Source organism: Lonchura striata, chromosome 1 (genome assembly GCF_046129695.1).
Source record: "Lonchura striata isolate bLonStr1 chromosome 1, bLonStr1.mat, whole genome shotgun sequence".
NCBI lineage: Eukaryota > Metazoa > Chordata > Aves > Passeriformes > Estrildidae > Lonchura > Lonchura striata.
Window position 1 is genome coordinate 125,682,844 of NC_134603.1, and position 27,916 is coordinate 125,710,759.

At 38.1% G+C, this 27,916-nt stretch overlaps 1 protein-coding gene and 1 long non-coding RNA gene across 2 annotated transcripts in view; one reads left to right on the forward strand and one right to left on the reverse strand.

The window, feature by feature from the left end:
• Positions 1-344: 344 nt before the first annotated feature.
• SP4 (Sp4 transcription factor) lies at positions 345-27,502 on the reverse strand. Its single transcript, XM_021538262.2, has 6 exons — positions 27,266-27,502; positions 26,491-26,591; positions 24,452-26,000; positions 5,212-5,440; positions 4,778-4,977; positions 345-3,705 (listed from the first exon to the last, which is right to left on the reverse strand). The coding sequence occupies exons 1-6, from the start codon at positions 27,270-27,272 to the stop codon at positions 3,458-3,460; spliced, it is 2,334 nt and encodes a 777-aa protein (XP_021393937.1). The 5' UTR covers positions 27,273-27,502; the 3' UTR covers positions 345-3,457.
• The window catches only part of LOC144247250 (uncharacterized), a 34,684-nt gene continuing 33,678 nt past the window's right edge, over positions 26,911-27,916 (forward strand). Inside the window, exon 1 of the long non-coding RNA XR_013340979.1 lies at positions 26,911-27,131. This is a non-coding gene — a long non-coding RNA (uncharacterized LOC144247250). The remainder of the gene's footprint in view (positions 27,132-27,916) is intronic.

Below are 27,916 nucleotides of genomic sequence, written 5' to 3' on the forward strand. Positions count from 1 at the left end.
CCATTGAGAAGCATTTGTTTTCTAGTGTTGTTCTTGATGAACAGATTATCATACAAACATTATTTATTGCTGCTTTATATTTTAAGCAATTAAATGAAGAAACCTTTTAATCTCAAGGGAATTTTAATAGGTTACTTGCAAAATGTTATTGCAGGCAACAACTTGTACATGATTTTAGTTCCAAACTCACCAAAAAATTATACAAATCAGCATTGTAAAAGTGTCAGATTAATGCCATACGGCTTTGCTGGCAGATTTAATTTCTAAATTCTAGATGTGGGGAAACATTACTCTCATTTTTTTCCTTTTCCATTTTTTTTTTAGAAAAATTTACAAGTGAAATATTACTACAAAACTTTTTTTTTAATAAGGAATTTTTGCAAAACATTTACATTTTTACCATCAACTATTTTTCTGTTTCAAAATCATTATGTAGATTTAATACCCTATGCTGCACATCAATTCTTGCGGGATGACAATTCAGTGACATGCATAAAAAAACACCACAAGGCATTAAAATGAAGACTTAAATACAAATATTGTTGCAATAAAACAGTTATAAAATTGAAAAATAGGACCTAAACATCATGCTTACTTAACTTTGACAAATTAACTTTTTCTCCTAGATTACACACTTTTATTACTGCTCTCGTGAAAGAATGTGATAAATAATGACTTAACACCAATTGCTAATGTAATCGGCAACACATACACAAATCTAACCAAAGAAAGTATATTGTAAGAAAAAAACTATTCTAACACTGGAGTTCTACCATGGTAAATACACTTTGCACTGATAATTACAATAAAGCAAAATTTTTAATGGTGGCAAAGGGAATGAACAGTGAAATGCCATTAAACAAGATACTACTGCACATCTGTGCCCTATTACTTACAACAGCTATATCCCACTGAGTCAAATAAAGGACATTGAAATTTACGATCCTTTTAAGACAGAAAAGTGGATTCAGAATGGTATGCAGAACAGACTGGCAGAATATTTCTAATTCCAGTGGTAAAATGTGCACCTGCTAACACAAGTTAATGTACTTGAGATGCCAACCAGATTTAGATTTGGATAAATCTATAATAGGGATTCATTGCAGATTAAAAATTACTTCAGTTTCCTATCTGCATACATAAGTATGCATGAAAAAATTACATATGAAATGGTTGTGCAGAATGCTTGTAACTTCAGTTTACAAAACTGTTAACTTTTAGGAAACATGATATTAACATTAGGAAAGTTCTTTGCATAAAGTAATGTAGAGCACTGATTGTGAAGCATAATGATAAAATATATCTTTGACGTTTCATTTCCTTTATAATAAAATTAACAGTTAGTACTACCTAATGTTCATCTGTATTAAATGTGACACCTAATTGATTCTGACATTTTAAATCCAGATACATCAGTTAAGAGAACTTTAAATAAAATATACAAAATAATGTACAAAACCCAACTAAAATTTAAAGACTCTGTTACAAGTCTAAAAAAGCTTTAAGAAACTTGAAATTTATAACCACAGTGTAAAATTGTTTTTCTTTAATCTCAAAGCTTTTTATGTAAACTGAAAGTATAAAATACCCTCAGCTTAGTATTTTGCTACAAAGGCCTGGCCTAAAGTGTACACAGTGTAAACAATGGTACGTCTTTTGCTTCAAAAATACAGAAAACACCACAAGATTGATAAATTTTTCAGATGAGAAGTATATGCTCTTTAGGGAATGCACAGGGTACCTGTTACATCTTGCAAACTAACAGCTACCACACACATTCTTCCTTTCATAATTTGTAGGGGAAAGAAAAACATCTTATTCTTCTTGCACTGTACTTCCTTCAGTTACATTAAAATATTTTGGTGTATAAATATCCTTAAAAACTGGTCATGAGAATTTATTAACAAGTGACTGTAGATGTAAAAGGTTATATTTATGCCTAGGGGAAGTAATTAAAACTCCTGAGTATGAAATATTTGGCCATCTTTCCTCCTAGTACCTACTACTAATTTTCACATAGAAAATGCAATTTTTTTATTTTATTTTTTTTTTACATTTCCTCTATATTCACTGTCACATCTGAAATTGTAACCGAACGTTTGAAATCAAAAGGCATGTCCCAAAATAATATTTCTCTTTTCCCAGTTTGTTTTGTGGTTGGAGGGTCAACATAAGACTTGATAGGTAACAGATATTTATCACCAGCCTACACATTATCCTTGAAGAAAAAAGAGATGGTAATATTTAAGGGGAAAGAGAAAATGTTTACTTACTTATTTCCTTATGAAAATGTGATAATTAATTTTTTTCTTTGGCTATTAAGTCAGAGCACAAAGAAGTCGGCACATTAACCACAACATTATAAACTAGTATTTACAGAGAGAACATACTGGACAACACTCAGTTGTCTGATTGATTTCCATGAATTCTAACAAAATTAAAACAATCAAACACCTAAGGTTGAGTTTTTAAAATTCAGGTTATCTATGAGTTAGAAATGGGCCACAGATGTTTTAGAATACAGAATCATAGAACCACAGAATGGTTTGGGTTGGAATGGACCTTAAAGATCATCTAGTTCCAACCTCTTCACCATGGGCAGAGGAATATAAAATGAAATTAATTACCAAAAATTGACACATTTTTTTTTTCATTCTACATAAAGATACCATTACTTTTGTAAATCATATGTTAGTATCTTTCTATGGTTTTATTTTTCCTACTGTTTACACTAATTCTACATAGCCTAGCTCTCCACACGAAGAGAGGAATTAGAACTCACTGATTGTCATTTATACACACTACTATAATGTAGTAGTCAAAATTAATCTGAGGCCCACCTCAGAACCACTTTGCAGCATGTATCCTCCAGCTGCTGTTTGAGTAATTCCAAAATTTGAGAAAAGATGGCCAAAATTAACTGATGTGTTGTATGGACTGAGCAAAACCCCAAAATATGTCCACTGTTGTTCATCCTGTGTTCTGTTTTGCTGTGCCTTATGGGAAAAGGATGCTCTCATTAAAATATTACAAATTTATGTTAATAACAAAGTGCCTTCATCAAATGGTATTAATCCTAGTCAAGGTCCACCCAGTTTTACATTGATACTATCAGATTTTATAAACACATTAACATACAGTGCTAAAATAGTGGGGTAAAGTTCACTTAAAATTGTTACAGAATATACAGATATATAACTAAAAAAGTACAGTATGGAAATATTATTCCTCTATCTGCTTATCCAGTAATCAATTTGCGTTGTTTGTATTTTTGAAATTTTTGTCTTGTTGCACCGGTGTACACTTCCCATGCTGACCCTCCAAACTGGAACACTTACAGAAGTCATGACTGAAAAAAAGATTTCCTGCTCTGTAATCCACTTTACCAGCCCACTTCCATATCCTGAAAGGTATGTAAACTTAAGTGCAGCACTAGGTGTCCATATAAATGATCCTTTCAGAATTCTTCCATGTTTGTTGAAACATTAGGGGTTGCTGGGTTTGAATCTTGAGAAATGGCAGCAACTGTGACAATTCTTGGAGAACCAAGAACCTCAGTAACTGAAGAGTCCAGTTCTCCTGAGGTAACTATAGCAAGGGCTGTTCCACCACCCTTCTTGTTTTGATGAGTTTTGACATGTTTTGAGAGATGGTCACTTCGCATAAATCTTTTAGAACATTCTGGGCATTCAAATCTCTTTTCACCTTTTTAAAAAGAAGAAGAAAACCAAAATGTTACTGAAATAGAGCACTGAACACTGTTTGATCATCTGAATCTCACCGTCTTTTATTCAACGCTCAAAGTCTCTTTAAAAGGACACTTTTTCCATATGTCTCATTTCCAGGTGTCCTCTGTTCAGTCACAGGCTTCTGGCCACCTACTCTTTACTACTAAAATGTTCTCACCAAGTATTTGCTATGCTGTGATCATCTGACAAAAAGTTTGAATTTCAGGGCACCAGAGAATATTCATAAACTTCCGTAAACCTACCAGAGCGAGGGAGGTAAAAGCACTCAAAGAACAACTTTGTAGCATGTTTTAAGAACACTTTTTAAATTGAGATGACAGTGATGGGAAACAAATTTGGAAACATGAATTCCAATGCTCCATGAAGATGGACGAAATCTACACCGAGAGAGACAAATTCAATTTACCAAAAGGTCCTGTTACTGATCAAATGTAATTAGTGCTTAGACATCAGGTGTTCTAAGTTGGGGAGAAGGGACAGGGAGGAGGAGATACTCTCCTGGGGCTATAAATATGAAGGCTGATAAAATTTTTCAGCTTTTAAGAGCCCAACTCTTCCATTCTGAACTGTTAAGAGACTTTGCTTTATCAGTTCCCACTTGAAAGTCTTCTAGAAAATTTCCCAAGAAGACTAAATCTAGTGTATAGACTATGTCTTAAGGACTATGCTAATCCAAGTGAGGAAACAATAACCTTGGTCCATGGCTAATCCTACATACCTGACCTAAATTTGTTACATTTAGATCAGGCACCAGCTAACGTACATCAGCTATCTATGATGAAATGGCCATCTCTTTCTAGCCTACATACAAAAAACCAGTTGGAATAGATCCCTTTTTATTTATATGATTTCATAGTCATCTTAAATTAATGAAAACTGGAATCTACCACTTCCTTCTTTTCAAGTTACTTTATTCAAATGTAAGGGTAATTTTCAGCTAACTTAGTGAGAACCTTGATCCCATGGTTTAACTATGGACACTACAATTCAGACTTGCTGTACTATGGCTACAGAAAGGGATGACCAACCTGTGTGGGTTCTTCTGTGCCTTTGTAACTCATCACTCCTTGTGAATCTCTTGCCACAAAAAATCCAGTTGCAGACAAATGGTCTTTCACCAGTATGCCAGCGCAGATGTGCACGAAGATGAGATGTCTTGCCATAAACTTTTCCACATCCTTCAATATGGCAGATATGCTGTTTCTTTTTTCCTGGCTCATTGCTGCCTCTAAAAAGATTGTATTTAAACAGCTAAGTAGTTCTATTCTAAAACATTACCAGCTATTAGGAGAAACATTTCATGCTAATAGAGGCAATTATAATCCCTGTCTAAAAAAGCCCACACAAATGTACTTTCTAATAGAAAGCATTCAAAATCTAGGCAAGACAGGACAATCTTGTTCCCAAATGAGGCAAGCTATGATAAGATGCTTAAATATATACTGATAAAAGTTATACTTACCTTCCTTCTCCCTCTCTGCAATTAGGACATGAGCAGGCAACTCTTCTCAGTCTCTTACCGGGTTGCACTTCCTGGTCAGAAGCTTGTTGAGCTTGTTGAAGCTGCACTTGTGTTATCTGATCAGGACTAACAGCACCAATTGCTGCATTAGCAATGCCACCTACTGCTACCGTTACAGGAGCTATTGTGGCTTGCTGTACTTTTACTCCATCCTGTCCTTGCTGTTGACCTGTAAAATAAAAATTGTTTGTACCTTTTATTAGTCATTTCAATAAGTGAAATGCACAAATAAACATTACATGTTTACATTAGGAAGAAAAATATCCACTTAATGTTAAGGGAAGACAAACAAAATATCCAGCCATTTTCCTGAAGTATTACCTACCTGCTAGTTTAATGTAATTTGTTATTAAAACAGCACAAGACTGAAAATTGCTGATACTGAGAAAAATTAACTAGTTTAAAAAATGTATTCTTTTTCTTAGAAGCTGAGATAGGCAAAATCTTACACAGAAATATAGTTCAGTCAATTGCCAATTAATATCTCTCTAATAACCTTTGAACTATATCTGCATTCAGAAAACTACAATTAGCTAATTAACAAGTTGTTTTATGGTACTTACAGAGTTGTCACTTATCTTACAATCTGTCTTGAATTAACACTGAGCCAGAAAGGAACTTTTGAATGAAAAAGAAATTTAGAACTAGACTTGAACAAGCTAACATACCAAAGCTTTTTTGAGGCTGTTGTTTTGCAGGATTACTCAGGATCGGGTAACACTGGTTAGATGTATAAATGGGGGGACAAGGAGCAAGACCAGCCCTGGGGAAAGAGATCTGGTGTTTGGGCTGATGGGAAGCTGAAGATGAGTCAACAGTGTGCCCTGGCAGCCGAAAGGGCCATCTGTACCCTGGGGTGCATCCAGCAGAGTGCAGTGAGCCAAGTGAGGGAAGTGACTGGGATGGGACTGTCCTGCTCTGCACTGCTGCAGCCTCACCTCGAGCACTCTGTGCTGGTTTGGGTGCCTTAGTGCAAGAAGCACAAACTGTTAGAGTGTGTCCAGAGGAGGGGACCAAGATGATGAAAGGTCTCACGGGCAAGATGTAGAAGGAGCACCTGAGGTCACTTGGTTTGTTCAGCTGGGAGAAGAGAAGGCTGAGGGGTGAAATCCACAAAGTCTGCACTTTCCTCGAGGCAGTGGAGGGAGAGATGCTGAACTCCTCTCTCCTCTTTCTGGTGCCTAGTGATAGGACATGAGGGAACGGCATGAATATGAACCAGGGAACATTAAGGTGGGACATTAAGAAAAGGCTCTTCACTGAGAGGGTGGTCAATCACCAGAACAGCCTCCCCAGGGATGGGATCAAGACTGATTTGATGAATGAAGAATTCAGCTTCATTGCATAAGTCCATTATCTCATTGGCTTTCTTGATCTACGGAAATGTGGATTACTGGCTTGATATTAAAGCAAAATAAACTATTCCAATATAGGTAAGAAGAGTACTTGAACAACAACAACCTAATATTATGTTTGTTTTAAAAGTTAGTATTACACAGACTTAGAAAATACATATAATAAACTAAATCTGACACAGAAATGACTTCCAGTCACAATATGCCAATATGCCAGCCCTCTTAGTAACAGAAATGGGACAAAATATAATTAGATGCTGCCATTTTCAAAAATCCACTGCCTTCATACAACTCTGAAATTAAAGGGAATACTATCTCCTTATTTAGAGAGTGTAACAGGCAAGCAGAATTCTTTAGAGCAGAATACAACATTTAATGCATGAAAGTCCTCAGTATTGAAGCATTCATGTAAAAATTAGAAATTCCTCACGGATAACATGATTCTGAGATATCTAAATGGGTTTTAATGACTTGTATAGCACCCATAACAGACACCACCAAAGGGGATAAGAAGAACACTCTCACTGAAGCCTAAAGTGCCCAGCTACTGAGTGAGTTGACACATAACCCTGTGTGGGACAATGACTACTTCGTTCACATGATTGCTGAGGGGAACAGATGCTTGCACAGACTATCTTGTGTAACACTATGCTACCAGCCAAAAACAAAATCTAACACACACCACCTAACACCACCACATACATACATGCACACGATATACAGAAGAACATGAAGAACATGATATGCAGAGAACCTCCCAAAGTTACTTGATTTGTCATCTAAAGGCCATTGCTGGCTACAGCTGGTTTCTGCCTAGGTCAGTACCAGGTTATTTTCACCTGAAGAACTGACCAAATTTTCCCAGTTATTTCCCTTAGTTTATGGGTGGAAGTTGCATCTGATCTGCCTAGATATGAATAAACATGAATTCCTTGTCTTCTTAAGAAGGCCACAAATAGTGCCAGACACTGAGCGTTTCAGTTCTCTGAAAAGAACAAGGACAAGTCTATAAGAGATAGCATTTTAACCCCACTTGCTATTGGACAGATAGTTAAAACAAACAAACAAAAAATCTAAAAGGATTCTGGTATCAGCAACAAAGAAAAAAAATTACAGGTTTAACCCTTAGTGCAGAGTCCCCATATATTTAGGATAGAACCAAGTCTTTATTTTCAGAATAGCAATATACTGGAAATATATTTATTTCCCATACTTTAATAGGAAAGAAAAGCACTCACGATGCTCTTTGAGGGAGAAAATGATAGGGTAAGAAATCATCATTATATAAATGTAAATAGTAGTATCAAGTACTTTGGTCTAACAGTGGCTGAAGAGGATACTAGAGCTTCCAAAGAAAGTGCTGATCCTGGAGCAACTCCTTGTCAGGCTGTTAAGCTGTGGGAACACTGAGTGCTATAAACAGCCAGAGTCAAAAAAAGGCTAATCATTTTTTTTTATATCTAATGATTATCCTAATACGATAACGTGATTGCTTGTGATAAAAACCAGTTGCACTTTTTAGTGAGCCAAAAGTAAATGAAAAGGAATAATTGGCTCAATGTGCAGTCTTTCACAGAGCACAATCCACTCCCCATCTGTTAAGCATACCTAAGGTGCAACCTCCTTTAATTCACAAACAGCACCATGAATTAAGCATCTGTGAATGGTCACTACAAAAGTTAAAGGTATAACAGATATTGTGACTTATTGCAGCATCCTATTCTATTTTCATTGTCAATCACATTTTTGATACATTGTTAAGAATTATACTTCTTTATTACAGTCTGTTAGAAGGATGACTCCATTTATGCCACAAAGTCCTATTGGAGCAAAGAAGTCCTGAGACCTAATCAGTCTGTGGTCAGAACTCAGTTGAAGAGGATAATTATCTCTTTCTCTCTGATTTTCTTGAATTAATATTAAAGTTCCGATGCAACTTTTCCCTGGGCTACTGTCCTGAGGTGACTTTATGATGTGGTATCCTGGTACCCCCATTGTCTGCAGTTTGCTCAGAAAGGGCCCTGTAGCTAAACTAGGGCCAGAGACAACGAAGGAGAGAGGGAGAAGATACACATGATTTATTGGCAGACACTTCATTTTTACTCCTGCAAAATTTCTTTTCTCACAGACTGTGCTGCCTAGCACAGACAGCAAGAGAAAGGTAAGGCTCTCAGAGTGCTCTTGGACTTCACAGCTGTGTAGCTGGGAAGAGAACACCAAGAGTCTTTCTTTACTTTTAAACTAGCTTCTAGTTCATTAGCTGAGACAACAAGTTTTTCTCTTGACTGTGGCTTCTTCAGAGGAACTGTTCAACTCTGCTGCTCTGGTCTAGAAGACCAATACTAAGGACCCATGCCAGCAAACCCCAGCATGGAGAGGCCCACATCCTTCCCCGACCAGGACACTGCCTTGCCAGCTCCTAACCCAAAAAAAACTATGCCTACAAAAAAAAACTTTAGACTCTGAATCTACCATCTCTTCAGAGCAGAGAGGTTTTATTGTTTAATATTATTCATTTTTTTCATGTTTGTATTTTGCTCATTAAATGAAACAGTTTTTCCCTTTCCCACTTCTCTCAAAGAAAACTTACCTCCTGAACCGGCTTGGGGAGAGACCACTTGAATCTACTTTCTAAAGAGACCCCTTCAAAAGCTTCCACCCTAAGTTCACCCTAAACCAGGACAGCTGTCAAACCAAGGCTTTTCAAATAAGATGTGAATTGAGACATTTGAACCCTGAGGAGGATGACTCCTTTTCTCATCCCATGATTGCTGGTTAATATTCAAGATGTAATTCTAGGATATGACAAATCAACATTTATAGAGAAGCATTTCTAAAAATCCAATATATTTTGCTGATTCCATATGAACCAACTTTCACTGTCCATGTACTGAGACAACCAACTTTACACAAGGGTCTTCTGCCACTTCTTCAGAGTATCAAGTACCACTGCTGGCACACACTTTATCTTTTTGAACTTTCCTTCCCCCATGTAAATACAGGCCATATCTTGGAATACAGGATACACACTACTGAGCTACAACCTTAATCTATTTATTAAACATAATACAGTGAAACATTTGAGTAGAAATTATTCACAATAACCAGAAAAATTACAATAAAAATACAAAGAGGACAATGCCAAGTAAGGTTGCTCAGGCAGACAATTACACTCCCCATATGGCTTCAGTTAAACAGTAATAAGATGACTGCTCTTTAGCTAGGATTAACTATTTATAACATTTTCTAGTATGCATATCGATTTTTCTTCTTTAAGTTAATCTCATGGAGTCACTATTTTAAACTCTTTTAAATTATTTTAAACTTCCCTTGAATTCCACTTACTAAATTCAGAACAGAAGATTCTGAAGTTCTCAAAATACCATGCAAATTGCCTTATTTGAAGAACCAAGCCACAACATTCAATAAGCAAATCTAGTTATAGGTAAAAGAGTAACTGAAGAAAGAACACACACAAGATAAATATTCTTCATCAGCGCTTTACACAGCTATGAGAAAAAAGACTGGGAAGTTCAGTAATGTAATTACTGGACTTTAATTTTTGTTTTGAACTCCTGAGAGAGCACCCCAACAAGCTAGCACACTAGTAATACACAGGGTACAAATGTATCTATTCCCATTTTAAAGCTGTTAAACGTAATAGTCTTTGTTCTTTGAGAATAATAGGAGTGTATTTTAGACCAGCTGAAATATCTTTTCTCCTGAAGAAAAACCAGAAAATTTTCACAAAACAACTAACAGAACATGCCCAAAATCTCAAAGTGAGTCTGCTATAGTCTTGAGTTGTATGGGATGTTTTTTTTAAATTATATACTAGAATTCTACGGAGCACTAGGGGATTTAACTTGTACATCACTTGCACTTAAAGAAAAACAAAAAGAATATAAAGGGAAGATAAGAGAATTTAATTATATCTTAAATCACCTCTTCCAAAGAAAAGATACTGAGACAACTTAACATTGATATGAGTTTATCAGCAGCCTACTAAATTAAATGAGAGCAACTTCTAGAAGTTAAAAACAGAGAGGATTTTTCATTTGAAGGGATCTAGGTCTAAACTGGCTTCTTATTTGAAAAAAAAAAACCAAACCAAACCCAACAAACAAACCTGCTCACTCTAAAACAGGTGGTTGAGATAATGTTATTCATACAGGAAGAGAATGATCTCTTGACACTTTCTAGGTGGAGGAAAAAAGGCTTATTAAAAACATTACTTTCAATGTCTTACTAGAGGCATTAAATGCTATTTAAAGCCTTCCAGAAATGCTGCTACAATCAGGAGATCACTTGAAATTGCTTCTTCCTGACATATTCCAAACCACAAGACCTGATATCACTACACTTCACCATTCATAATCAAACCCTTCAGTAACAACAGCTCTCATGTTTCAGCACATGTTTCAGAAAGAGGCCTAAACAAATCACTCTGTGAGGGATCAAAGTCACACTTCAGTTCATGTATGAGCTGTGAAAGCAGTCACTGACACCTGCTTTTGGAACAGAGAAAATTTTCTCAAGTTCCCATTATTTCTTTCAGAATTATTCCCTAAATTGTGAAGTATCTTGATTTAAAAAATTATTGCTGAACTTGCAAATGTCTGAGCTTTATTATACATACTATCAGGATAGAAAGGTAAATTACAACCAAATGTTACAAAATAACATTGATACTAAATAACATTGATACTAAATTGCATTTCATTTGCTCTCAGGCCTAAGTTCTCTCTTGCTATTGAAAAGTAACTATTTATTTGACCATAGGAAAAAATGCATACAGCAAGGAAACCTGTTATAGTACTTATGTTACAAATCCAGTGCAACAGAAGTCTCACTTATTGCAGTATTACAAATATGATTATGACTGAATAGAATTTTTTTAAGCTTCCAAATAAAAGAACCTGCATGATCTTAATCACTAATCTTTCCCATTTAAGCCATTAAGTAACTGCATTATTTATTAACATGAGATACAGGATTATCAAGATAAATGATTGCACATCCTTTATTCTTCAGCATCACTTGCTCAGCTTTCCAATTTTGCAGTAAAATTGCATCTTAGCAGGTAAAAACTCACATATACTTTCCAATACATGAGTTTGTAACACATTCATGCAAGAAAATTTAACAACTTTAAGCAATTACTATGAAACCAAATAATACACAGACATATCACATTTTCTGTTAAAAATTAATTTGTAAAACTATAACAGTACTTGAATGATTTAAGAAAGCTAATGCATGGTATCTAAGAAAGAGCTTTTCTACAGAGTGATTGACCACTGGTTATTAGGCTTGGCCATCCATTACAAGCAAACCAATCTTCCTTTTACCACACACTACATCTTCTTTCCTACTCTTGTTCATCTGAAGTAGCAGGCACAAAACTCAGATGACTCTCTGAGGCAAGTAGGGCAGAAGGGAAAGGAAAGGACTTAACTTATTGATCTACAGAAATCATGAGAGTAAAGCATTAGAAAATTGGATCCTGGAAAGAAGAGAAATTTAAGACTAAGAAAAGGATACTTCTACATTCTGGTACATAGTTCCTCAGAAAAAAAAATTATATTTCCTGTTGCTATTGTGCAACCAATGTTTAGCAGCCAAAAGATGAGAGCATCAATGACAGTCATCTCAGTAGGGTGCACCTTACTGCAAAATCTGAGAAACACTTGGCAAAATGTACCTAGAACTACAGTGGCTAATGCTGCAAAGAAGAAAATTTGTTCAACTGTGTATTCTAAAAAGCAAAGAAAATGCTGCAGTTGGAATCCATAATTCAATGCATATTACTACAAGACAGCCTGCAGAGTTCCAAAGCTCTACAGGCATCAGAGCTGATGCAGCAACTCACCCATTAACAACTCACTGATAGGAAGCAATGGGAAAAAATTTTCTCCTCTTCCCTTGCCCTGCATACACCAGGTACTGTAAGCTTGAAAACATCCTTTAATATTCTTTTTCCATAAAGATATATATGCAATTTACACTAAGGTAATATCTATATACTTTATATATTTATTTATAGTACAATATACTTATAATAACATGTCTATATATATAGAATATTATAATAATATTATTATATCTATAGATAGAATATAATGCTTTGATTAAGGTAGAGCCAAGTTTTAAATATTGTTTAAAAATATGAGTCAATAGAGCTAGAGATCCTCAATTTTTTTAAAAAAAAAACTACTATGAAGGAGGTTGCATGCTGAAAAAAGAAGCACAAATCACATTTAAAAATGACATACATGTAAAGACAACACTGAATTTAAATATTTACAAAGAAGATGATGCAGTATGCTAATAATTCTGCTCCGTCTTCTAAGCAGTGGTTAATAAAGATTTTTGAAGAAACAATACGTGATGAAAGAAGAATTCCCCAGAACAGAAACTGCAAGCACTGATACAAGGGACCCACACATTCTGTAGAGAAGATCAGTTTGGAGAAAGGAGAGGAACTGGATTCACCCAGCTACTCCAAGGGTCATCACAAATCACAGCATTGTATCCAGATGCTACTACAAGCAGAATGTTTCCTGTGCAAACTGCAGCATCAAATAGACATCAGTCTTTTTTACCTCCTAGAGGGGCACTGCAGCAAATTTCTATCTTTTGTCCATGGCTAACTTTGTCAAGATTTGTAAGAACTTGTTATACTCATTTTCCAGACGTTTTTAAGTCTCAGTGTGTTGAAAAATTACTGAACCGTATAATAACTATGCTTAACTTCTGTAGAAAGTACCACTTCTAGAGTGAAGTTTAAAGCAATAAAGTTAAAGGGGCTTAAGTATTTTTTAAAATATGAAGTGTTTTTGTTTTTTTTTTCCTTTAGTGCAATAATCACACTGGTAACTAAAACAAAATCAAAGCAATGCCCCAAAAATTTCACCAAGTTATTTTAATAATTTTTGAAAAATGTTAAGGCTTTACGCAAGTGCTTTAGGACAACCTGAGGGCACTTCAGTACTTTGAGCCAGAAAATAAGTTTTCCCAGCTGGTAAGACCTTTCATTAAACTGAAAGCAAGTGTACTTTTTATTACTTTATTAAAAAAAGGAAAGAGCTACCAGAAATACAGAAAGACCCATACAAAACCAATATAAAAATCAAACATAGAACAAGAGCTACAATTTCACAAAATTTAGTCTTGAACAACCAACTTGTAGTTTCAGTTAAAGCAAGGCAATATCTCTGGTTGTTTTGGATACTGTGACTTCAAATTAAAAGAAAATATTGTCAATTTATTAAGTATTCTAAAGAAAGAGAGAGAATCAGAAAAGTAACTTGTTTTACTAATGAAAAGAGACCCTTCCAAAAAAACCTTGATTTTCATCATTATTGAATAAATAGCCAAAAAAGTATATTTAGAGGGCGTGTCCAAGAACACCTCTTGCAGATGAACACAAGTACTTTCCTGCATGCTGAAACTTAGAGCAACAGCAGAAAACCCAAGCACCAGCTGTGCTGCAAAGTACCAGACACACTGCATGGAAATTAGCAGCAGATGTAAGAAATTGAGATTCTTAGATTTACTTTTATGCAACATCCACCTCTCCCCCACCCCTTTGCCCCAATTCTCAGATTATTCTACAATTTATAGCCACAACAGAATGTGGCCAAGTTCTTTCCTTCAGCTCTTCCCCCTAACTCTTAAACAGGGGTAAGACTAGAAAGAAGCCTGTAGACTGTCTGTCTCCACAGTCTGCCTGTGGAGTTCAATAAATGACAAACGGAAAAAAACAAAAAAAAAAATCACAAAACAAAACAAAAATCAAACGATATCTTACACACTTCTGCCATATGGCAACAAAAACACACACTCAGAAAGTGCCATTTTCTGCATTTCCATTCAATTTATGAGTATTGCCATGAAGTAATAATAAATGTATCTTGAAAGGACAGAAGTAGGCTAACACGAAAAAATATAAGCTAAGGTTCCAGTACTCTATTTGGATTTTGAGAGGTAGGCTGGGAGGTTTTCTGGGTGGATATTACGGGATTTTGTCTATGCTTTAGCTGTCTTATATATTTTACACTTGACTAGAAGGTTCATGAATTTCCTTGAAGTAAGTATTTTGGCTGTATTAAATATTATGTTGATCAAGATAAAAGTAAATATATATAAAAAAAGCATAGAGAATAAAAGGAATTTAAGGATATTATCAGGAAAAAACACAAGATTCATAGAACATTCTTAAAGATCTTATACAGAAAGACTAAACATGAGCCACAAGCTTTGGTTTTATTAACAGCCAATGGATTAATAGGCTGACCAATATTAAAATTAACTCATTTATTAAAGATGTAAAAACTGAAACTTTATTATATCTTTCATCAGGCAAGGACCAACAAAATCACATATTATAGAATTACAAAAGAAGGGCCACATAAATCTGTAAGATCCAAACCCATAAAAGTTCTGACATTTTCTGTAACAATGTTAACCCCTCAAAACTATTTACCTGGTCTTGTTTTTTGGATCAGAACAAACTGAAAAGCTTCACATTTTTGCCAGTTACTTCCAGATGATCAAAGAAACAAGAAAATCAAGGCCCATTTTTCTTAAACTTCAGTATTTTTCTCAAGGGAAAAGCGGTCACATCATCACTTGAAACTATAATTAAGGAAACTCAGGCTTGTACTTAATGTGTATCCCAAGGGGTTTTTTCGGCAGGAAGATATTAACTGATAATTCTCTCTTTACAACAAAATAATACTAGTCTGCCAATCTATGAAGATTAAATATGCATGTAGGGGTGATACCAACTGATCAAGGTGCATGACTGTTATCAGCTCTCAGCAGCATTAAACACCAGAGGAAACTCCACTGTTAGGAACGGATGCATACAGAAATCAATATAACTGTATAACCATACTCCAAATTAAACTAAGCATGTGTTCTGATGCTACCTTTCTCAAGAGACTACAGATGTCCAGAGCGGCTGTTTTGGTATGTGTAATAACCAGATAAAATATTAATTTTAAAAATTATACTCCATTATGCAGTCCTGACTACTTCCAAAGCTATCATGCTGTAGCATATACATCACGTTACTTTTATTAACTAAATTATCCATTAAAATCATTGACAACTAAAAAAATAGAGTTGTTTTTCAATAATCATAGAACATCTTAAGTTGGAAGGAACCCACAAGCATCAAGTCCAGCTCCTTGCTCTCCACAAGGCAACCCCCAATAATAACGCTGTTTTACTTAAAATTAATATTCCTCTTAGAACACAACATCCCATTGCATATACAGTTAGTTTTTTTCAGTAATCATCACTGCTATTAAAATGTTTTTTAATACAGTAAAACAGTAAGAAATTATTTATTTCATCTACAAGCTCCAAAATCATACAAGACTTAGAACTCCAGAATTTAAGTTACAATGAAGGAGCTGTTGAAAGGAAATTTTGAATATGCTTCTTGTCTTTTCCTCGCAGGTAGCAATGGAAGAACAAGAACGTTGGTTTAGTGCAGATCTAAGTATGCTTTAACAAAATAAAAATACTATCAAACTGTTGAAGATGTGCTGTATCACTCAATTCACTTGCTTGGCATTTTATGAACAAGAAAGCTAGCCACTTCTTTTCCTGTTCTATATGCTTCAGATTCTGACAACGGGGATTGAGAGAGGAGATAGTAAAACCCAACATTCTCAAGACAGAGCTTACATTTAAGGCTTACATTTTGTTCTTGAAGTTTATAGCAATAAAAATAGCTCATTATAAACCTATTTTACCTCACAATTATGAGAAAAGTTGGTAGTTTAAATGCTTCCCCTTCCCACCTTATTTTAGAATTAATGATAAGGTCATGCCTTCCTACTCACAGGCCAGGCAGAAAAAGCAAGTTTTACTGAGGCACATTTACCAGGTTATTCTCCATTGGCAATTTATCTGAACAGGCAGATTGCACATTCCTTAGGCATCAAGTTCAGAACCACTATATTGACACTTTTATTTTTGCGCTAACATCATGGAAGCTAATGTTTGTTTTCAACTGCTGTTTGTTGTCAAACTGTTTCTGCCACTGTATTGAATTTCAGTTTAAGAAAACCCCATAACCAAAGCAATTTTGTCATTAGAAGACTAAATGCTTCTCCTGTAATTACTTTGGAATATTTCAAAAGGATGCCAGCACTATAATATTTAGAACACTGTGGCTCTGCAACAATTCTCACCTCAAGGCAGCCTGAGAACAGTTGTGACCTTTCATAACTTGGGAAAAAGTATGCTACATTTCTATACTCCTCCCATACACTCTCAGAATGCCAAGTCACATACTATGAAGTAAAAAACTAAGACATACTCCTTTTTTGCTTGCTTATTTGTTTTAAGACAGCTCAATATTTTGCATTTATCTTTTTACTACAGATTCCACAGCTTGCAGCTTGTTTCTTTCAAGATACTTGCTGCATCTTGCTTGTCAATGAACATACAGGAAAACACTGCGTGTTACTTAAAAAAAAAAAATCATGCAACCCCTATCCTTCAGCTCCTTTGATTTCCACCTTTGGTTTCTATATTTGCCAGTTTTACTGTATGTAATGTGGCTATTTTAAACCCTTTACAAGTTCTTATCACCTACAGGAATCCCTTCTTGTTTAGCTATACCACTCACTGAGTTCTGTTTCTAGACATACTATCACATTTACACGAGAGGAGCCCCACAGGATATACTGTCACAAAAATGCATTTTTGTTCATTCAACAATGTAAATATAATATTCTAGGACTTCAGACTAAACACCTTCCCCTTCCTCAAAATCTAGCACACATTAGAGGGAATAATAGAAGACTGTGAATGGTATGAAGATGAATCAGGTATTTTAAGTTTTCATAATAGATGAACTTAAGAACTTTAAATAAAACATGTCTTATGCAATAATTAAAACACAATATATTGCAGACAAATATGGAATGCATAGACTCAGAAAAGACAAATTCAGAGGAAAAAAAAAATCAAGAACTATTAAACTTGTTTTTAAAAAATCTCACTTTGGCTCAGGAATATGCAGGAATGAGGGAAGAGAATCTGAGCACTGCTCTTTGTATGCATCGCCTGCAGTCAGTATGAGACAGGGTCAGAAACTTGATTCTTATATTCACAGAATCATAGAATGTTTTAGGTCACAAGGCACCTTTAAAGATCATGTAGTTCTGATCCCCCTGCCATGGGCAGGAACATCTTCAGCTAGATCATGTTGCTCAAAGACCTACCCAACCTCACCTTGAAGACTTCCAGGGATGGGGTACCTACAACTTCTTTGGAAAACCTATTCCAGTATCTCACCACCCTCAGAGTAAAGTATTTCTTCATTATGTACCATCTAAACCTACTCTTTTTCATTTTAAAACTGCTGCCCCTCGTGCTGTTACTGCCGACAGGTGTTGGTAAAAAGTCTTTCTTTCTGACAACATCCTGTTGTATATCTGAAAGGCTCCCAGAGCCTTCTCTTCATCAGTTTGAACAACCCCAACTGTCGCAGCCCATCTTCATATAAGAAGTATTTTAGCTCTCTAATAATTTTCATGGCTCTCTTCTAGACCAGCTGTAACAGATCCATGTCTGTCTTCTAGTGGGGATCACAGCACACTACTATGGATGGGGTCTCACAATAATGGCAAAGAGAGAGAGAATCACATCCCTTGAACAGCTGGTCTTGTTTGTTTTTATGTAGCCCAGGATACAGTAGGCTTCCTGGGCTGCAAATGTACATTACCACACATATCCCATTTTTCATCTACTAATATCCCCAAGTCTTTCTCCACAGAGCTGCTCTCAATCCATTACTTCATCACACAATCTATACTGAGATTACTCCACCATCACAGGTGGGGGACCTTTCACTCGGCCTTGCTGAAGTGCAATGACGTTCATATTGGCCCACATCTCAAGCCTGACAAGACCCCTCTGCATGGCATCCTTTCCCTCAAGCACATCAACTGCACTGCTCATTTTCGTGCCATCTGAGAATTTACCAAGGATGCACAGAATCCCACAATATCATTAGTAAAGATACTGATAGCACTGGTCCCAGTACAGACCCGTGAGGGACATCAATGATTACTGATCTGCATTTGGAGATTGAATCATTGATGGCAACTCTCAATGTGGCCATCCAGCAACTTCCAGATCATCCATAAAATCTGCATCTTTCCAAGGCTACTCTGAGGGACTATGTCAAAAACCCTTACAAAAAGACATGGCAGATGAAGTAGATTATTATCAGCAGTTTTTCCTTTACCTACTGATAAAGTCACTTCAGCACAGAAGGCCACTGGATTAGTCAGGCATGATTTTCCCTCTGTGAAGCCATGTTTGGTGTACATTTGGGACAACATGTTGGCTGTCTCTATCCATCTCTGTACCCATATGCCTGGACATAGCTGGCAGAAGGTGTGTTCCATGATCATACCATGGATGGACAGAGATGAGGACAGAGATAAGACTGGTTAGTAGTTCTCAGGACCTACTTACTACCTTTTTAAACATTGGTGTGATGTTTCCCTTTTTCCAGTCACTGAGTGGCATACTGTTAATCTAATTCATTTTTTTCCTGTTTAAAGAATTGGATAGAATGCTTCAAAGTCCTTATCAAGCTTTGACTTATAATGACAATCATGTCTAAACAATATACTGAGTCTTGGAACTGCAAATCCTAAAACTAGTGACTGTCACACATGAAGACTTAATAAAGAGGGAAAGAGAGGAGAAAGCCTTGAAGATAGGCTGAAGCTGGATGCAGACAAATGGGAAAATGCACAAGAAATCAGGAGACCTCAAGGTACTGACAAATTGCATAACTACTAGTCACAGTGATGTGAAAGTATCACAAAGAGGACAAAGAGGGAAATGCCTTAGTAGCTCACATCACTACAGAGTATGAAACAGAATGGCAAGGCTCATTATATATTTTTAACTATCCCAATAAGAACACATGGCATTGGATTTTATTGTCATTAAGAACTATTTTGGAGCCCATCACACACCCCTACAAAAGATTTAAAACTCTCCAACTTTACTATTGCCAGACAACTGACTTTTCCACTGAACAAAAGTCATTGCTCCAGGTTATTTTGGGTGGATGAACTCCAAATTCCCCATAATTCAGGCCATGTCACCACTCATCTTCAAGAAAAAGGCTTGAACTGTAAGATGTATCATTAAGGTAGATATAAGTTTGAGCTACTACTTTTTTTTCTCAAAAGAAAGAGGGAATTTTTTCTCAGGGACAAAAACAAAAACAAAAAAAAAAAAAAAAAAAAAAAAACAAAAAAAAAGAAAAAAACCAAACAAACAAAAAAACACCAAAAAAACCCAACCAGAAAACTCCACAAAAAACCCATTAAAAAAAATACCAAAAAACAAAACAGCAAAATGAACCATCCAAACAAAACAAAACAATTTTACAAACGGTATCTTTTTCTTAGAATCAACTAATACTAAAATCAGTTCCTTTCACATAGTCTCTTATACTGTCAACACACCTAGACAAATCTACCTTATTTTAAAAAGGAGCTGGGGACAGGAATCCTTTGAACTTGCATCTGCAACTCTCACAGCAGAAGCCTTTCAAAAAAGGCAAGGGTATTCTCAGTATCTACTTTTCCCCAAGACCATTGGGGCTAAATTCAAGAAGTTGCCACCTCTAAGATTCCAGGCTATCCCTCTCCACAGGGAACCATGTGCAAACAACAATTGATAGAGCAGAGAGAAATACTTAGTGCAGAGCTTGGTAAAAGGCTAAGACAGGTACTGATCTCATAGCAAGGCAGGTATTAGTAAATCCCTGAATGTTCAAGCAACCACAGTGGTTTTTATGTAGCCTGTTGATTGTCTTCCCCTTAACTAAACAACTGATTAAAGATCTGGTTTTAATGCTAAGAAATTTAACTGGACAAGAATAAAACTTTCTTCTGTACATTTAATTATACCTCTGACACTTTGTACACCTTAATAAAATTTTATGGAATCACAGATTGGTGTAGACTTGGAGGGACCACTGGAGAGCATCTGGTTCCATCACCCAGCTGAGGCAGGGCCACCTGCAGAAAGTTGTCCAGGACCATGCCCAGACAGTTTCTGAGTATCTCTGAAGACGAAGAGTCTGCAACTTCTATCAACAACATGTGTCAGTACTCAGTAGCCCTCACAGTAAAAAAATAATTTTCATCACCGACACTGAAGTCTTCCCTCAGGCCAGAAAGTGAAAGATTGTGAGAACTTCTCTGCTTTGCCCTGCTTTTTTGACCACATGCAACATATAACCCTATGGGTTATATGTAAGTACCCTGGATACTTACTAGGATCAGTTTTTGAACTTTTAACTGAAAAATACAACAAGAAACCCCAAAAACACACTTATACATCTTGCTAGGTTTACAGTAGACTTTCAGTTACAAAGGTTATGAAAGGTAGACCAAAATACAGTATTTACCAGAAGATCTTAAGGTTTTTCTTCCCAATGTGAAATTTTTCTCTATTGGAATTTAGAATTGATTTGACAAAACAACAACAAAAAACACAACTCCCCCCGCATTTCTCAAAATTTTCTAAAAATCAACAATTCTGTTATAATTTTAAATTAAGTATTTTCCTGCTTTACTATTTTATTAACTACTGAAAAACTAAAGGAAAAAACGTGCTTAAATATGTCACTGTGGAAATAACTAGGAAAACCACTGCTCATGGAACACAAATATGACACAAATACAAAAACAGTTTTTTATTGTTATTTTAAAAGTTTTTTTCCCCTAGAAACTCAACTGGCTTGATTGAAGGGGCTTGATTGAAGGACAATGTAACTTCTTTTCCCTAACAAAGTTAGAGCACCTGAATGAATGTATGGGATGAGTTCTTCACTCAGCCTTCTCCTTAAAATTTTCTGGACATCCTCCACACAGCTCATTTCTAACATCTACTTCTACTGCTCATTTGTGGCAAATGATCTACTTGTGGAAAGTTCAGCTTATTTTCAAGACACTTCACACTGGCAAGCTCAGGTACTGCAGAAAAAAAATACCAGTCTGCAGATATTGAGGTAGCTGAGCTGTTTGTTTTTCAAAAGGTTTCCTGTAATGATGCCTGGGAATAACAACAAAAAAAAAAATCATCAAATAAAAACCAGCAAAACCAAGGAAGATAACAGCCCTGATCAAGTCAGCTTATTCTATTTAGGTGGCAAGCAAAATTTAGATCTTAGCATGTTTGCAATTTTCTATTTCATAACCATTCTTTCCTTGGAATCTTAATACAGCATTAAGGACTGCACATAATGTTTTTAATTTTCCTTTCCATTCTATCACGTCTCCCATTCCAAGGATGTAGAATAGGAAGTTTCATAGGACAGAAGCAAAGATAAGTAAGGGAAGGACATGATAACTAATCTCTTGCATTCAAAAAGCTTGTTCCTTCTCCATAACATCAAGTCCTGGGGGAGAAAGAGTACCTTATTGACAAAGGAAAGGAAAAAATGACAGAATATTTATAGGGGTGGAGCACCTCTTCTATGGGGTAAGGCTGACAGAAATGGGGTTGTTCAGTCTGAAGAGAAGGCAGCTCTGAGGAGACCTTATAGCACCTTCCAATACCTAAAGGAGCTACAGGAGACTTGAAGAGGAATTTTCTACAAGGGCAGGTAGTGACAGGACAATGAGGAATGGCCCTAATATGAAAGAAGGTAGGTGTAAATTAGACATAAGAAAGAGGGTTTTTGCCCAGGGAGGTGGTGGATGCCCATCCCTAGAAACATTTAAGGCCAGGTTGAATGGGGCTCTGAGCAACCTGATCTAGTTGATGTCTCTGATCATTGCAGAGGGGTTGAACTACATGACCTTTAAAGATCCCTGTTAATCCAAACTATTCTATGTTTCTATGATTCACTGCTGCCAAGAAATTATGGAAACAGCCATAAGGCCTACTGGGAGCGGGGCAGGAGAGAGTAGGCACAATGAAGAGGAATTCAGTGGTCACGAAATGTAGTCTAGTTAGCATACGAACACTGTATGACTAAGGCTTGGCTTCTCCAGGACCATACTTCTGATTCATTGCCCTTTTTTCATCCTCAAATTACTAATCTCAATCCCATTATTTTCCAAAAGACATCATATGCAAGCACAGGTAGGGTCAGTATAACCAACAAAGATGATATTCAGAATATCTTGCTCTAATACCTGCTAGTGTGTACTGAATTGTAGTACACAACCAGAGAAAAAACCTACATGCAGAAAGTTTTTTCCAGCACCTCCAAATCTAGGCTGTTCCCAGAGCAGGCTTCCTATGGAGTCCCCTACCAAAGTAGAGGCTTCTGCCTAAGAAGACCATCAACTAGCACCTTCCTATCAAGAAAAAAAGTGTTCCAAGGTAAACAGGACTGCAGCTGCTCAGCTACAAATAACCAAATTTCTCCCTAAAGCATTCCAGCTAAACACAAGGTCAAGATTTTAATTCTGATTACCCATACAATTAATGCTTGTATGACACTCCTTAAACAAGCCAGGTTTAGTTAATCTAACTCTTAGTATTTCAACATGCCATGCTAAGAAGTACCACAGCAGTCAAAATTCTCCCAATACCAAATTTCTTACTACTAAACTACGTTAGTAGTTATTTCTCCTCAAAAACATTTCAAGCAAAAAGAATAATTCTGTACCCAGTTAAACATTTGTCATTTTAGCATATGATGCCAATTTAAAGAGTCAATATGATACCAATGTTTGCTTATGCAGACTTGACAGCAGTTAAACATGATGTGTTTTTCCTAAGTTTTATAGTAAAAAATGGGCCTATAATCAGGCTGTTGTGGAGAAGAGCTTATTGTAACTACTACAGTAGAAAACTTTTACTTCTATGACATAAACCCAAGTTTAGGTAAGTAGTTATCAAGCTGACAAAGACAACTCCTGCCCAAATCAAGTTTTATCTGTAACATTAAAAGTCAGCAAATTTTACATAAAGAGGTGTCCTTGTGGGACACTGCAGAGACTTTGCACAGTTTACCATAAAACTAAGCTCAGTTATCCAGCCTAGAACCTTTTAATAGATCCTTTCCCAACTATTAGACCAGTATAACCAAACAGGCATTTCATAGTACATATCAAAACTTCAACAGCAAGTACTGAAGTACAGTCACCAGTTGGTTTTATCTTTTTTATTTTAAAGTAAGCCACAGAAACTATGTGCAAGCGCACCTTATTCCATTCAATCTGTTTGCAGAACTTAAACTTTTAAGGGAACAGCTTTATGAGCTAGTGCAGAATGCAATGAGTAGTTCCATATGAATGCATGCCAGGACACAAGGTATCCCAGCTCATATATTGTCACTTCTCATTCTACATCCCCAAAAGAAGATTAGGAATACTGCCTGGTTGGAAAAAGCTTTTTTGTGCTGATTTAAACATATCAAAGCTCTAACAGTAAAGTCTCATGTTCACTTCTGGAGCCTACAAGTCTTTAGTAAGACGTAGGACAGAAATATTTAAGTATAGTTTATCAAACACAAACAGTTCCATTTCAACTGACACCACTGGTAAAATTAATTCAATGTTTAGCAAAAAATGTCAGCTCTTTTAAAATCCGAATTTTAGTGATAAATTTAGTGGTAAATATTTCCTCATAATCAAGGATTTAACATTCATTACAGAAAACTGAAGGAAGAGTGCTAATCTAAAATCATCTGGTATTCTTATAATAGTAAAAAAAAAAAACAAACCAAAGACACAAGCAACCACCACAAACAAAACAAAGCAACCATACAAACAAGCAAAATCCCAAAACATTGTCAGACCACTCACCCGCAACGCTGGTAATGGTAACAGGAACTCCTTGAACTTGAACACCTGCAGCACTCAGGTTGGCAACACTTACTGTTTGAAGATTAGGTACTGAAGCAAGCTGGGCAGCATTCAGAGTGATGGGGGTACCAGCAACAGCCACTGGAGCAATCTGGGCAATGGTTGTGCCACCACTTGAAGACACAGGAGTAATGGTTAATTGTTGGGGTAACCCAGCGTTTTGAACTTGCAGATTTGAAAGGCTTTGCAGATTCTGAACCTGCACAGTTTGCCAGCTGATCTGTCCTGACGGTGTTAAAGTTGGAGCCCTGATGAGCACCTGAGTTGGGCTCACTGCCTGTAGCTGAACATTCTGCAAAGGCTGTTGCTGGATGGTCTGTATAGTCTGCCCTGACTGGAGCTGAAAGGACTGTGGAGGAATGGCCTGAATAATCTGCTGTTGAGGCTGCTGGATCTGTATCTGCTGCAGAATAGGCTGACCTACAATCTGGACCTGTTGAAGGGAACCTGACTGATCCTGGACATTCTGTAGTCCATTGGACTGAAGCTGACTGGAGCTCTGGGCTTCGGAGTCTGTAGCAGTTGTCTGAGGTTCTTCAGTCGCCTGCTCTGCACTGCTGCCTGCTGTGCTTGTGAACTGCCCTGTTTCTGCAGAGCTTACCAGTGTGTCACTGCTAGTCAGAGATGTTGAGGCAGTGGTTGTAGCAGTTGAAGATGAGGAAGGAGACTCTGGCATGGTACTGCCAGAGGCAGAAGTGACAGGTGTAGACGCCAGCTGATTTCCATTGGAAACTCCACTCTCAGTAGACTGGCCAACTTGCCCCGAATTTCCTCCAGTGGCAACGTTGTTAATCACAGGCAAAGCCAGGGTTACCCCACCAATGTTTATAGGCAGCGTTGTTACAACTTGTGCCTGAGTACCAGGAATAGTTTGCAGTTGCAGTGGTATGGAAACACCGGGCCTAATTTGGACTGGAACTGTCTGATTTGCCAGGTTTTGAGCAATAACATTTCCTGAAGCTGTCCTGTTTGCAGTTGTGAGGATAGCTTGATTATTCCCTGCAGGAATAAGCTGAATTTGACCCTGTATGTCTTGTAGACCAGTAGCGTTGGATGGATTGATTTGACCTTCCGTTGTCTGAACCTGTGGAATCACTTGGTACTGGACACTACCACTTGGATTCTGTACTTGAATGACTTGGAATTGTCCAGGGGTCGTTGTAGAAGAATTGCCCGATTTGGTTTTTGAAGGAGATGTACTTCCATTGTTACTGCTGGAGGGACTTGCTGCGCTTGAGGCAACAGAAGATCCTTGCTGAGCAACATTATTTTCTTTTGAAGCAGAAGGAGCAGCGGCAACGAGCTGCCAAGCATTTCCAGCAAGCTGAGTTGTTACCAATTCCAACTGCTGTGGCTGATTCTGAAGCTGCACCAAACCTTGATTTGGGTCTATAATAATCTGCTGCTGTCCAGTTCCTTGATTCTCACCAGGAGTTCCTATTTTGCTGCAAGTGGCTGCTAGCAAAGCAAGAGGTGAAGGCTGAGAATCCTATCCATAAAAAGAGAAAACAAAAAGGATTCAGGACAAGAGTGCAAGTATGAAGCACCAGAAGTCAGCATTAATTAGTCAGCACAGGAAGCCCAAAAAAAAAAAAAAGGTGCTTTAGAGACCAATGATACAGCTCCGAATAAGGAATTATGAATTGCTGTAAATAATCTTTAAACATAGTGCTCTCAAAAGTCTCTAATTATCAATGATTATGTGACAGCAAAGACCTCAACTGCATCATCAATTCAGTCTTTTTTTCCCCTCAAAATAAAGAAAAAAAATTAAAATGTTTCTATTACATGGAAAGCAGCTGATCACTGCAAAATGCAACCAAACAAACATGTCCAGGCAGTAAAAACACTGCACCCAACCAACTGTGTTTCATCCAACCCAAAGAAAGATGCCCTGAGCAGGAAATAATGTTAGTTGAACATTTCATTTTAAATGCTAATAGTTTGGGCACTTCCCTATTCGGGTGTGTGTTCTTTACCTGTGAGCCTCCAGTTTTCCCTTTTTTATTATTATTGTTGTTATTCTCTGCCTCGGGAGATTTCTCTCCCTCCGTGGGCATAGTTTCCTCCTTCTTTTGATCTGCAAAAATATCAAGTGTAACAGGTTAATTATTCACCTTCATTTATACAATAACAAAACCTGCGAGCATATCCTTTTCGATTCCCAGCTTGTCGCTTTTGCCTCTTTATAAAAACAACAGTACAAATCATTATTACAAAAGAACGAGTCCTAAGAAACGTGGTTTGAAACCCAACCCATGGGGGCTGGAGAGTTAACACCCAGAAAGGGGAGGTTTGGTTTCCTCTCCCAGAGACAGCAGGAAAAAACCACCCACAACCCTCCTCCTCCTCCTGCCCCCTAAAGCATCGACGGCCACTGAGTGGCCGCCGATGCTTTAGGGGGCAGGAGGAGGGTTGTGCATGGGAGGGAAAGAGGGAGGAAAAGAGGAATGAAGGAGGGAAGGATGTGCACAGGAGGGAGGGTTAGCGAAGAAAGGGGGAATGGAGGAGGGAGGTACGGAGGAGGCAAGCCGGAGGGGCAGGCAGGAGAGGAGGAGAAGAAAGGGGGCATAAGAGGAAGCAGCACGGATGGGCGGAGGGGCAGCGAGAGAAGAGCGGGGTAAGAAGGGGGAGAACAGAGGGAAGAAAAGGGGGAACCCGGGAGGGCGGGATAGAGGGGGGATGAAGGGTGGAGGGAGGAGCAGAGGGAGGGAGGGGTGTGCACAGGAGGGAGAGAGGGAGGGGGTTACATACCGCTCATCCCGCATTAATGCCCCGCTGAGGCGCCGCTCTAGGGGGGAGGAGAAGGAGGAGGAGGAGGCGGAGGGTGGGGTGGGGGTAGCGGGGAGAAGGCCGGTCGCAGCCGGAGCTGGGAGGAGCGGGACGGCCTATTTTTCCACGAATGGCCGCCGCTGGGCTGTGGCGTAGCTGCCTCTCTCTCCGCCCGCCGCCGCCGCCGGCCTCAGCCCGCCGCCTTGAGTGACAGCTGGGGCCCGGGGTGGGCGGCGCGGGGGCGGGGCCCGCCGGGGCCCCAACGACGCCCACTGAGCAGGAAACCGAGCCCAGCCGCCGGCCCCTCGGTCGCCCCGCTCCGCCTCAGCCCGGCTCCCCACGCCGCAGGCACAGGGGGCGGGCCGGAGGCGGGCCGCAGCCCGGGGCCCTCGGCCTCCTCCTCCTCCTCCCGGTCCTCGGCCCGTCCGCGCCGCGCGGGAGGGGGCGTGGCCGCCGAGGCGCGCGCGCTCCGCGGGGGCGGGGGCGTGCGGGCGACCCGGGTTCCGCGCTCGCGCCGCTCGCTTGACAGCGCCGGGCGGAGGGGCGGGCGTGGGGCGGAGCCTCGGGCGGGGCGGGGCGGGGCCCGGCCGAGCCCTCGGCCCCGGGTCCCGCCGCGGCTCGGGCCGAGGATGG

Excerpts from the sequence above, each read along its gene's own strand:
- SP4 (XM_021538262.2), bottom strand. Across the intron at positions 26,001-26,490 it reads GGAAAACTGGAGGCTCACAG|GATTCTCAGCCTTCACCTCT; the intron begins GTAAAGAACACA and ends TTTTATGGATAG. Across the intron at positions 5,441-24,451 it reads TACCATTACCAGCGTTGCGG|GTCAACAGCAAGGACAGGAT; the intron begins GTGAGTGGTCTG and ends TTTATTTTACAG.